The 12447-nt window shown below is 34.1% G+C and overlaps 1 protein-coding gene across 23 annotated transcripts in view; it reads left to right on the top strand.

The window, feature by feature from the left end:
- Positions 1-12447, top strand: part of C2CD5 (C2 calcium dependent domain containing 5) — a 96726-nt gene that overhangs the window by 16838 nt on the left and 67441 nt on the right. For 12 of the 23 annotated variants that reach the window (XM_055280386.2, XM_055280395.2, XM_055280378.2 and 9 more), the window contains 5 exons: positions 232-403; positions 2393-2488; positions 3495-3650; positions 4502-4700; positions 10611-10762. In XM_055280386.2, the coding sequence (XP_055136361.2) occupies positions 232-403; positions 2393-2488; positions 3495-3650; positions 4502-4700; positions 10611-10762 (775 nt within the window). Of the gene's footprint in view, positions 1-231; positions 404-2392; positions 2489-3494; positions 3651-4501; positions 4701-9517; positions 9643-10610; positions 10763-12447 lie in introns of those variants that run through there. The other 11 variants (XM_055280385.2, XM_055280383.2, XM_055280384.2 and 8 more) reach the window with 2 other exon arrangements.

Consider the following 12447-nt stretch of genomic DNA (forward strand, 5'->3'; position numbering starts at 1 on the left):
ATCCCACTCTTGTGCTGAGAGATAAACTTTTTTTCTTTAGAAAGATGGGATATTGTGTACGAAAAGGAGCTATAACTTTTTGTGCGTTAATTATTTTCTTTACTTTGGTGCTTAGAAATCTGTAGGATTTTATTTGCATATGTGTCATCCTTTTCATTTGATATAGGTATACATTTGTGGTAATTAAGATTTAAAAACTATATGAGATTTAATTTTAAGGTATACTTTTAGGTGGATGATGAAGACTTACAGGATGAACCTTTACAGATCACAGTTCTTGACCATGATACTTACAGTGCAAATGATGCCATTGGTAAAGTGTACATTGATATTGATCCTTTACTGTATAGTGAAGCTGCAACAGTCATCTCAGGATGGTTTCCAATTTATGACACCATACATGGTAAGGAATAATAAGAAAGTATTATAAGTAACAATCGTAATCTTTTTTATTTGTCCTTAAAGACGTTTGTGCTCTATTTGGTGGTTTAAAATATATATCTTTAGGCTAGGTGCGGTGGTTCATGCCTGTAATCCCAGCATTTTGGGAGGCTGAGGCGGGTGGATCACCTGAGGTCAGGAGTTCGAGACCAGCCTGACCAGCATGGAGAAACCCCGTCTCTACTAAAAATACAGAATTAGCCGGGTGTGGTGGTGCATGCCTGTAATCCCAGCTACTTGGGAAGCTGAAGCAGGAGAATCACTTGAACCCAGGAGGCGGAGGTTGCAGTGAGCTGAGATCATGTCCTGTGCAACAAGAGCGAAACTCTATCTCCAAAAAAAAAAAAAAAAAAAAATATATATATGTATATGTATATCTTAAGATGATGCCTTTTTAAAAATAAACAAATAATAGTAAATTATTGTTGGTAAAATTGTTGCTTCTCTGAACATAATTTGAGATAATGCTTGCTAAATTTGTATAGTATAGTAAGTAAATACATGATTTAAAACTGATCTAGTATTGATACTGTGTTTCTAAAACACATTTTCAAACTGATTAATAATGATTTTTGTGCTTAAAAGTTACTTGAAATTTTTTTGTTGCCTGAAGCAGGGTCTCCCGGGCAGCTGCGATTGCAGGCACATGCCATGACGTCTGGCTGATTTTTAAATTTTTTGTAGAGACACGGTTTTGCCATATTGGCTAGGCTGGCCTTAACTCTAGAGCTCAAGTGATCCGCCTGCCTCAGCTTCCCACAGTGCTGGGATTTGCTTTCTTAATATTTTAGTAGGTAAATTATTTAGTCCGTTTTCTTAGGTCTTCCACCATAAGTATGAATTTGACATGAAGTCAGGACAGTCAAGTGAAAATATTTAGTAAATGTTTAGAGGTAAGAGCTGGGTCATTCTTATTTATCAGAGCATGTTTTGAAAACCCTTATTCTTGGAATTTTTTATTTACTTAATTTTTTTCCCACTGTGTTGCCCAGGCTGTTCTCAAACCCCTGAGCTCAAGCTGTCCTCCTGCCTTGCCTCCCAAAGCACTGAGAGATTACAGGCCTGAGCCACTACTCCTGGCTTGGAATTTTTTAGTTAGCTTACTTTAACTTATATTCATTGAAAAGAATAAAACTTGTTTTAAATCAGATTCTTGCATTAATTGTTAAGAATATATAATCTGAGATCATAAAGATCTGAATTTTAATCCTGGATCTGCCACTTAACAGCTATTGACACTATGTAAATTACTTAATTTTTATTAAATATTAATTTCTTCCTTTGTAAAATGGGGATGATACTACCTTATTGGCTTGATGTGACCGCTCTGAGATACTACCTGTAAAGCATTTAGTACATCCTCTCTCAGTGCTCAGCAAATGTTGTCACCATAATCATTATCATCATCATCAATTCAAATGGGACTCCTTTTTAATTAGTCTTGGGTCAAAGTGGAGACTTGTGAAAATGAAAATTATTCATATTCTAATGCATACATGTTGTGCTTCAGAAAATATACAGAAACTACTGAAAATGAAAATAACTAGGAAACAAAGCCGGCATTACTATTATGATCAACACATTACAGATGCACCTTGATTTGTGATGGTGTTCTATCCAGATAAACTCATCCCAAGTTGAAAATGCATTTAATGTATCTAATCAACCAAACATTATAGCTTAGCCTAGCCTATCTCAAATGTGCACAGAACACTTATATTAGCCTGCAGTTGGACAGAATCAACTAAAACAAAGACTATTTTTTAAATAAAGTATTGAACATCTTATGTAATTCATTGAATTCTGGACTGAAAGTGAAAAACAGAATGGTTTTGTACCGTGGTAAAGTGCAAAATATTTTAAAATCATTATTTAGCATTAATTTGCTTCATTATTTAATTGTACATTACTTTCTTAAGGTAGAAACTTGATTTTCTTTTTAAATTTATAGGTATCCGTGGGGAAATCAATGTAGTTGTCAAAGTAGACCTCTTCAATGATTTAAATCGATTTAGGCAGTCATCATGTGGAGTCAAATTCTTTTGCAGTAAGTAAATACATTCTATTACTCAACAGGAAATGTAATAACTGTTAAATATGAGAAATCAAGTTAACATTTCCGAAGGCAAGTAGAAAAGGTATTATACTTGGTTTTAATGCCAAAGAGAAAATTGTTAATTTTCTAGAATAGTTATAGTAGTTCTGATTTGAGTATAAATGATATCTAGTTTTTGAAAATTTATAGAAATTTTTATTAGAAAAATCCAGTGACATTTTACTGTAGTATAGGACACTGAAAGAAAGGAGCAGAACACTGTGGCTAAGCAATATGGTGCTGTCCCAAAATACACAGGCTTCTATGGGTATTGAGTCTAGGGGACTCCATGAAATATATGGGTCTGAAATGGGCAGACTCCATGAAATATATGGGTCTGAAATGGGCAGATCACAGCCAGCCTGCAGTAGAAGGATTGAAATCCCTAAGTAGTTGACTTAGCTTCAGTGCACCAATATTTATTTTAAGAGACTATTTGGTACAGATGTATTCAGGTTCTCTCTCTCCTTTTTGAATCTGAACTTGACTCCTCAGGTTATGTCAGAAAGGTAATGGTTTGATTTTTCAAACTGTGCTATGTGGTGTACAGAAGTACTTTTACAAAGGGCTTTGAATAATTAAAGATTTAAAAAAATTAATTATCTGCTTTCTACCTATTATATAATAATTAGCTGACTTAAATTTTGATTTTTTAAACTTTGTATTGAATTCTGTTTAAGGTCGTCTGTAGTTGTTTTCCAAATTATACAAATGCAATTTATATTTACTTTGCTTACGTGAGAAAGGTGGGAGCCTCCATGAAAGAAAATAATTATTTCTAAAAATGAAATCGATCTTAGAAGACTGATTGGAAGTATTATTAGAATTACATTGAAAATATTACAGTAAAAGATGTTCTTGTATTATGTATCTAAAGGTCAAAAAATTGAGATGTACATTTTTTAAAAATTGAGTTTTACCTTTTGATAAACAGAAGCATAATAATTTGTTTTAACAGCAACGTCTATTCCAAAGTGCTATAGAGCTGTGATAATTCATGGATTTGTAGAAGAACTTGTGGTCAATGAAGACCCAGAATATCAGTGGATTGATCGAATTCGCACACCAAGGGCATCAAATGAGGCCAGACAGAGACTCATTTCATTAATGTCAGGTATTTTAAAAAAATAACTTTATTACTGACTGATTTAGTACTCTCTTAAATTTTTTACTTTCCTTTGACATGCTACCTCAACTTTTACAGTGAAGGCTATGAATTAGAAGTGACTGCATGCCTTTCCCTGGCCCAGTCTTCCTGAACACACTTGCATTGCCCTCTTTTAACAAGTGGAAATGCAAATCAGAAGCTTGTAGTAAAAGGAAATTGTGTTGATGAGGTAATGTAGTGGAAAGAGTGCTGAGCAAGGGGCATTCAGGAAGGAACCCTGAGTGGGAACCTGGATTCTAGTTTTCCTTCATCTACCATTTATTTGTCAGAGCTTAAGCAAATCACCTTCTTCTGTCTCTCATACTTTCTGTTCAAATGTTGCCTTTTCACAGTTCTTCCCTAGGTACTGTAGTTCCCTCTACCCGTTTGACCACTTTCCCTGCCACTCTGACCTCATTCCCTTTTTAAATTTTTCTTTGAAAAACTTGTTTACCGTTTTATTTAAAGTTTGTATTTATATTAAGAGTTATATGTGTATATGTGTGAATATATATGCATACATATATATTCACACAAAGTATCAAATGTTATGTTTGTATAGCAAATATGTATATTTGTTTTTATTCTATATATTTGTGCTGTATAAGTATATATTATATTTTATAATTATGCTATATTGTAATAGAATTATGTTCTGTATTCTGTAGAGGCTAAACCATATTATCTTTTAAGTTTCCTTCAAGTTCTGACAATCTGTGATTTTTTTGGACTTTTTTTTTTTTACCACTACTATGTCCAGTCTTACAGTATGTAATGTAAAGATACGAAGCAAGAATGAGATTTCCCATTTTTTGTAGGTGAGCTGCAGAGGAAGATTGGCTTGAAAGTACTTGAAATGAGAGGAAATGCAGTTGTGGGGTACTTACAGTGTTTTGATCTGGAGGGCGAGTCTGGGTTAGTGGTGCGAGCCATAGGAACAGCGTGTACTCTGGATAAATTAAGTAGCCCAGCGGCATTCCTTCCTGCATGTAATTCCCCATCTAAAGAAATGAAGGAGTAAGTATGAATCAATGAAATTGTTCTTGCTAAGATTTTTATCTTTTATCTGTGCTTTTTCATTTGATTTGAAACATTTTAGTAGGGTTGTTCAACATTTTCTCTGTGATGATTTTTATTGGTGATGACTGTCAAAATTTAAAACTTAAAAATATTTAAATATTCCTAATATTTTATTTATAGCATCTTATTTATTTTTATTTTTTGTGACAAGGTCTTGCTGTGTTGCCCAGGCTGGAGTTCAATGGCACAGTCTTGGCTCAGTGCAGCCTTGACCTTCTAGGCTCAGGTGATCCTCCCGCCTCAGCCTTCTGAGTGGCTGGGACTATAGGGCATGCCACCACGCCCGGCTAATTTTTGTATTTTTAGTAGAGATGGGGTTTTGTCATGTTGCCCAGGCTGTTCTCAAACTCCTGGGGTCAAGTGATCTAGCTGCCTTGACCTCCCAAAATGCTGGGATTTACAGGTGTGAGCCACTGTGCCCAGCCTATACCATCTTAATACGAAACAAATTAAGTAATATAAAATTAAACTTATTCCAGATATTTAGACACACTGCATATATAAAGCATAAAATGAATATTCAAGCATTGTGTGGCATTTTATTTTCTGAGGAATGCTTAAAACCCTCTACCAGATAATCCAATTATACTTACTAATGGCCACATAGTATATAAAGCAGGAAAAATTGATTTGTGCAGAAGTCTTCAACTCAAATGTGTAGAGGCCAGGGGATTTATGTGAATAAACTGAGTGTAATTAAATAGAGTATACTACTTCCTGTAAAGCCAAGGTTGGCAAACTTTTTCTGGGAAAGGCCAATACTTTAGGGTCTGTCCATACAATCTCTTGTCTTTCTTTACAAAAAAAGGAGTTTGCTGATCCCTTTTCTAAAGAAATTTAGTCATACATTTTAGAAAATCTATGTGTGGTCCTGCAAAACACTTCTGTTGGCTTGATTTGGCCTGTGTGTGTCATCATTGTGTCAGAGGCGGAGATTTTCAACATGATGGTGGTCATGACTGTCAACGCAGAGTGTTTGGAACAAGATTTTTCAGTCATAATGATTAGGGTGCTAGGTCCTGTTGGGGACTAGAAAGCCTGACTATCCTGCACAGCAAGGGACAACCCTATACAATGAAGACTTGTTTCATCCTAAATGCCTTTAGTACTTCGGTTGAAGACCACTCATCTAGAGATTCTTCTAAGTCAAGGGTTGGCAAACTTTTTCTGTGAATGACCAAATGGTACAGGTAAATGATTTAGTTTTTGCTAATGCTACTTCATAACTGCCATTGTAGCACAAAAGCAAACATAAACAGCATGCAAGTGAGTACAGTGTGGCTGTGTTCAAATAAAACTTGCTTACAAAACAGATGGTAGGACAGATTTGGACTGCAGTCTGTAGTTTGTGGACTCCTGTCCTAGATAATCAGGGAGTCAGAGTTGTATAGTCAGGAAACCTAAAACGTTTCCCACTTCAGTAGTCAGGAGGGGTTGAATAGAAAGGTATCATAGTATGAAAAAACATGTTTTTTCACCATCTTTTTTAAAATGAAGTTTTCATCTTTATCTTAAGTGCATTCTTTTTGTTTAGCCATTTTATTTCTGCTGGCCATTAGTCATTTGGGTTGAATTTTATTCATAAGAGGAAGCACAGTGTTACATACTGCTTAATTTTATTTGGAAACACATTGGTAAATGAAATAATTGTTTTAAATAAATCGAAGAATGAATTTGCTTTATATTGTATTTAAAATATCTCCTAGAAAGATAAGAATTGCCAGCTGCCAGCAGTAGAGTCAGATTGCAGGTTTAGCTTTTTGAGGGTTTCAGATTTTTTTCCCTCTCTCTGTAGCAAATTTAAGTAAATATTTACTAGCAAATTAAAGTGCAAGTTTAAGCAAATTTTTTTTTTGAGACGGAGTCTCGCTCTTTCACCCAGGCTGGGCTGGAGTGCAGTGGCGCGATCTCGGCTCACTGCAGGCTCCGCCCCCCGGGGTTCACGCCATTCTCCTGCCTCAGCCTCTCCGAGTAGCTGGGACTACAGGCGCCCGCCACCTCGCCCGTCTAATTTTTTGTATTTTTGGTAGAGACGGGGTTTCACCGTGTTAGCCAGGATGGTCTCGATCTCCTGACCTCGTGATCCGCCCGCCTCGGCCTCCCAAAGTGCTGGGATTACAGGCGTGAGCCACCGCGCCCGGCCCAAGTTTAAGCAAATTTAAGTAAGTTACCTAGTGGAAGGAGAATGACAAAGCTATATTACCTGTTGGTTCCTTAGAATGAAATACAGATAGCAAGGGGATATGTTTTGCATGCATTCAGGAAGAGTTCTATTAGTGTAAATCTTCTGGGATTGTATACGTTTTCTCCTTTTCTAATCCTGTAGCCTCACAATAAACGTAAGTTCCTTCCTTAGGATTTTCTAAAAGGCGTCTTACTAATTAAGTCAAGTTATTTTTTAAAAACCCTCAATACTCAGGCTGTTTTATTTCAACTGGCTTCATTGTATTTTTTGATAATGAAGCAATTTGGGTTCTATTTCAAAGCCTATTTTATGATTCAGCTGATTATGACTATTCTGGTATTTAATTATGTAATATTGTTGGTTCTAGACAGGAATTTGATAAAAGGTGGTTTAGATTATGTTGTTGACTGACTGGAAAGGAATATTAATATTGTAAATACCACAGGTTATTATGAGGCATCCTTTCATGCAGAGAGACTGATCAAATCCGAAAACTCCAAGAGCACATTATGGTCATGTTCCAGTGTATTTGAATTTTAATTTGATGCCATAATTTGAACATTTTACACTGTTCATTTTAGTTTTTTCATTTTATTTTACCTACATTAGTGGTGTGTTCTACTTCCTAAGTTTTTTTTTTCTTTTTGATGTTTAGTGTCATGCACACTATAAATCCCTTTGGTGTTTTCCAGCTTAACTCTCTTGACAATAGAAAGTGCTTTTAAGTATGAGTTATTGCTTCTTTACTTAAAAAAAGTAATACGAGGCAAATTCTCCTGTGTATACTACTGATTATAATAAATATAGCATTGTTTATTTTTAAGTCTTGGATTTTTTAATTCTTTTTGAGAATTCTTATACTTTTTCTCACTTCAGCAGAGAAATAAAAACAAAAACAAAACCTTACTCATTTTTCTCATTTTTTGGTGTAAAAGTAGATCACCAATGAATTGTTTGATTTTTATCCATTATAGTAAATACCTTTTAATTTCTTTTTTTTTTTTTTTTTTTTTTTTTTTTTTTGAGACAGAGTCTCGCTCTGTTGCCCAAGCTGGAGTGCAGTGGCGCAATCTTGGCTCACTGCAAGCTCCGCCTCCCGGTTTCATGCCATTCTCCTGCCTCAGCCTCTCCGAGTAGCTGGGAATACAGGCGCCGGCCACCACGCCCGGCTAATTTTTTTTTTTGTATTTTTAGTAGAGACGGGGTTTCACCGTGGTCTCGATCTCCTGACCTCGTGATCCGCCTGCCTCGGCCTCCCAAAGTGCTGGGATTACAAGCGTGAGCCACCGTGCCCGGCCATGCCTTTTAATTTCTATTAGCAACAAATGTAGAAACAATTCTCCTATTGTAAAGTCAGTAATATTTTCAGAAAGTAGTCTGTAGACCTTAGGAAGGACTATTATGATCAGTTAGTGATAGCTCATGTTTGAACCTTGACAAATTGTGAATTGGGGAATGTTCTGGGCAGTCAGTCATATAGCAATGGAAAAGAAAAAAAAAGATCAGGTTAAGTTGGGCTCTTTGCCTGCCTTTAATTTGTGTTCTAAAAAATGGGGATGATAGTTTTTCAGAGTGTACTCACATATGATTCATGTGATTCTGTTTCCCTCATTGTGTGTAAGCAAAGGCATTGCATAATGAAATAATTGCTGATATTAAATTCAGGATTCTTATTTATGTAATTTACCTTTTTACAACATTCAATGTAATCCTTTTAGCCAAATTTTTTCTTAAAAATTTCAAATCTTATATATCAATATATACTTGTATAACTGCTCTAAGTATACACACACATAGATATGGTTTATTATAGGATGTAAGTAGATATAAAATTTTGATTTGGAATATAGTTTATATGATATATTCTGTATGACAGCCAAAGTTATTGACATTGTTTTATGAAGGTGTCTTTAAAAGCAAGGTCCCCTTGTTTTGTTTCCATTGTAACCTGATTTTAAGCTATATATTTGGTGTATTGAAATACTGGAATATGTTTATCTGCGTATATCCAATTAGTTCACTCATTTCTCTTTATGCTATCATCTCTCATATTCTTAAGTACCCCTGTCTTAGTAGCCTAGACAGTTATTTAACTTCCTTTATAGAAAATATAATTAATTATATCAGCAATTCATATCTCAGTTTCAAAGGTAATATAAGAACTTTATATTTGACTTTTTACTTTTATGGGCGTCCCTCTCCATAAATAGTGCATAGTAAGTTCTATTGTGATGAAAATAATAACAAATATTTTAAGGAAACTTAAAATACAGATCTTAGTCTTGTTCTCATTTAATTTCATTGACTATTCTGCTTGCCATTTTCTTATTCTCAATTAATAAATTAATCACACTTAATTTATTAATCTGATACTTTAAAACTATGGCTATATCCTAACAAATTAATATTTAGCTATTTTTCAATTTCAACTTGTTTTTTGCATGCTAGGGATTAAAAAAATAAGTTCTCTTCCCTAACTAAAGCTCCTTTGAAATTATTTTAACATAACTCTGCAATCTGTTGTATGTATTGTTTTCTTTTCTTCCACTTTGACCACAAATTCCCTCAGGTCTCCGCTGGTTCATCCTCCAAGCCATGGATGCCGCTCGACTCACAACAGCCCAATTCACACTGCTACTGGCTCACGACTTACTCAGAACTTCTCTGTGTCTGTTCCCACTCTCATCTATACTGGTACGAGACTGCTCAGACTCCAGAGCTGGGGAGATGCAGGCCACGGGCAGAGTGGCTGCAGAGGCAGGCAGGCAGGTAGTGTAGGCAGGTACCACAAGTCTTTACTTCATCCTTTTCTTACTCGAAGTCCAGCTGCAGTGAGGAACTTCTGTATTTAGCTGCCACAGAGTCTCTAACTATATGGAAGTGAACGTATTCTTCCAGCTTCCAAAGTCTCTTCCACAGATCCTCAAATAATGCTATTTTGTATATGTGTACTGTGAATTTTGCGGCGAATCCTCCCATATATATTTTTATATTTCTGCATTTGTTTAAAAATAAAATTGATGATTAGATTCTAAATGAAATAGCTGCCAAAGCTTCCAATTTGCTTATTTTCTTTATATACAAAACCTATTACAGTAGGTCCTATTTCATTCTGTGGAAGAGAGCTATTGGAGAACAGGTAAGCAACTATTCCACATTAAATGCAATGTTTCTGTGTAGCTGTATTCATTTTTCTCTCTGCTGTGTTTTTAGCTGTGGCACTCTTGCTGCTATAGGATAAGGAAACATTTTTTCTTTTGAGGATATCTGTGTGTGTGCAAATATAAAAACAATTATGAATATTTACACACACCATTTGTAGTTACCATTTTTCTTTTGTAACTTACAGCATTATTTGAAAATATTTTGTCATATATTCTTTTTATTTCTCCTTTTGATATTTTTTATCCCCTTAGTCTGTCATTTCATGCTTTTTTGCTTTTTCACTTGGCTTATTAACTGTTTCAATGCAGATAATATTTATCTGGAGAGTGATGAATGGTTAAACAGCAATTGGTTGTCTTTGGCCTCATTCCCAGCTCCACACGTAAGAAATGACTGCTGGCCCTGCCCCAATTCTTTCCTGGTGTTTGGATCATGCTGCCACCTGTCAAGTCCTTTGGCACATGATTACTTAATATTTCTCCACCTTCTTCTGGCAGGATTCCCTTCAATGAAGATCCCAATCCCAATACTCACTCATCAGGACCCTCAACCCCTCTGAAAAACCAAACCTATTCCTTTTCACCTTCCAAGTCCTACAGTCGACAGTCCTCTTCTTCTGACACAGATTTGAGTTTGACACCCAAAACTGGTAAGGCGCTTCCACCCACCTTTTGTTTTTTCTTTTTTTAAAAATTTGTTTCTATTTCTTATTAGCTTTCCATCCAAATCTTTCCTCTTGTTTTTGGCACTTAAGTTAAAAAGAAAATGTGAATACTGACCATTTTCAGTTACTGCAATTAAAATATGAAAATTTTGTATAATTCAGAAATTATCTTGTCTGCATTTCATTGACTTAATCATAGTGTAGATATCAAAGTCCACGATTTATTTTGGCATATAGACATTTTTCATTTTATGCTCGAATTAAGAGGAATAACATCTTAAAACATTTGACTAAAAAGTAACACTAGTAGCTTGCAATCAATTGCATACAAGCACTTTTGAATTTATTATTTCTGCCTATTAATGAATATAATTCTAAGATTTTATTATGAAAAAACTTTAAACCACGGAAATGGTTATATTAGTGTACATCTATCTATTAACTGGGTATTTAAAATGTTTGGTTTTACTAGTCTTTCTAGGTTAGAAAATAGCATTTTTACTTATTCTTAAATTTTTCTGTTCATTAAATTTATATTTTCTTTTCTATTGTATTTTGATGAATGATTTCTGGGTTTTTATGAATATGTTTTATGATAAAAAGTTGATGAAAAATCAAATTAGTTCCTTATACCTTAGAATAAACTTATTTAAATCATTAAATTATTATTGTTTAGAAAAATTTAAAATAAATTAAAAAACTTATAGTTAGCAGTGATGAAATTTTTATAAATAGTATTTTTGTTTGACAGTTTTCCCATCAGATGATTAAAACATAGTTCTTATTTGTTATTTTTAGTTAATATTTTTAATAGCCCTATATGTATGTTAGAAAAGAAATTTATAAAACAATCCTAGATTTTGTGAAAACAAGGAAAAGAAGTCTAAATCCAAAGCAGTGCTACTTCTAAGGAAAGATCATTTTTTAAAAAGCCTATAGACTTAATTTCTGTTTTTATAAATGAAGTCGTAAAATACAAAGATAATTATAAACACCTGTTTTCTTGAAGATAACAGCTTCATCTTTCTAGATAATTGTGAATAATGTCTACAAATAATGTAGTTATTTGACAGTAATGGATGCTTTGGAATTTGGCACCTTACCAGGTTTATGCCATAAAAAGGGAACCATCCAGATTGTAGTGAAAAAAGATTTTTTTTTTTTTTCAGATAAAGAGTAAGAGACTGTGGCCTTAAAATTCATGACAGTCAAGACAAGAAAGACTTACATTACTATTTGAGTAATAAGTTTAAAAAAATATTTTTGAGACTTTGGTCCACAGACTGCATATTCCGGACCTTTATTTATTTTTTATTATTATTATTATTTTATTTTTTTTTCCCATACCACAGATGAAGTTTGGAAAGCGTTTCCTTGGTGTTTTTGTTTCTTTTTTATTTTTTTTTAAATATACCAAAAAGGCCAAGCCTAAAGAAGATTGTCAAGGAATAAATACCAATGAACTTGTTGTATTTTATCTTCTGGCTCCAAATTTTTAGTTTAAAAAAATTTATTTACAAATGGGGTGTTACCCTCATGTATTCCTATATTTATAAGCTACCTCTAAATAATTTTGTTTTTCCTAAAATTATTTATTACTTGAATAGTTTATTTATATAATATTAGCAATTTTCAGCCCCTTGGCCTTATATTATGAGTCCCTAAATATC

The sequence above is a fragment of the Symphalangus syndactylus genome, chromosome 5 (genome assembly GCF_028878055.3).
Source record: "Symphalangus syndactylus isolate Jambi chromosome 5, NHGRI_mSymSyn1-v2.1_pri, whole genome shotgun sequence".
NCBI classification, from domain to species: Eukaryota; Metazoa; Chordata; class Mammalia; order Primates; family Hylobatidae; genus Symphalangus; species Symphalangus syndactylus.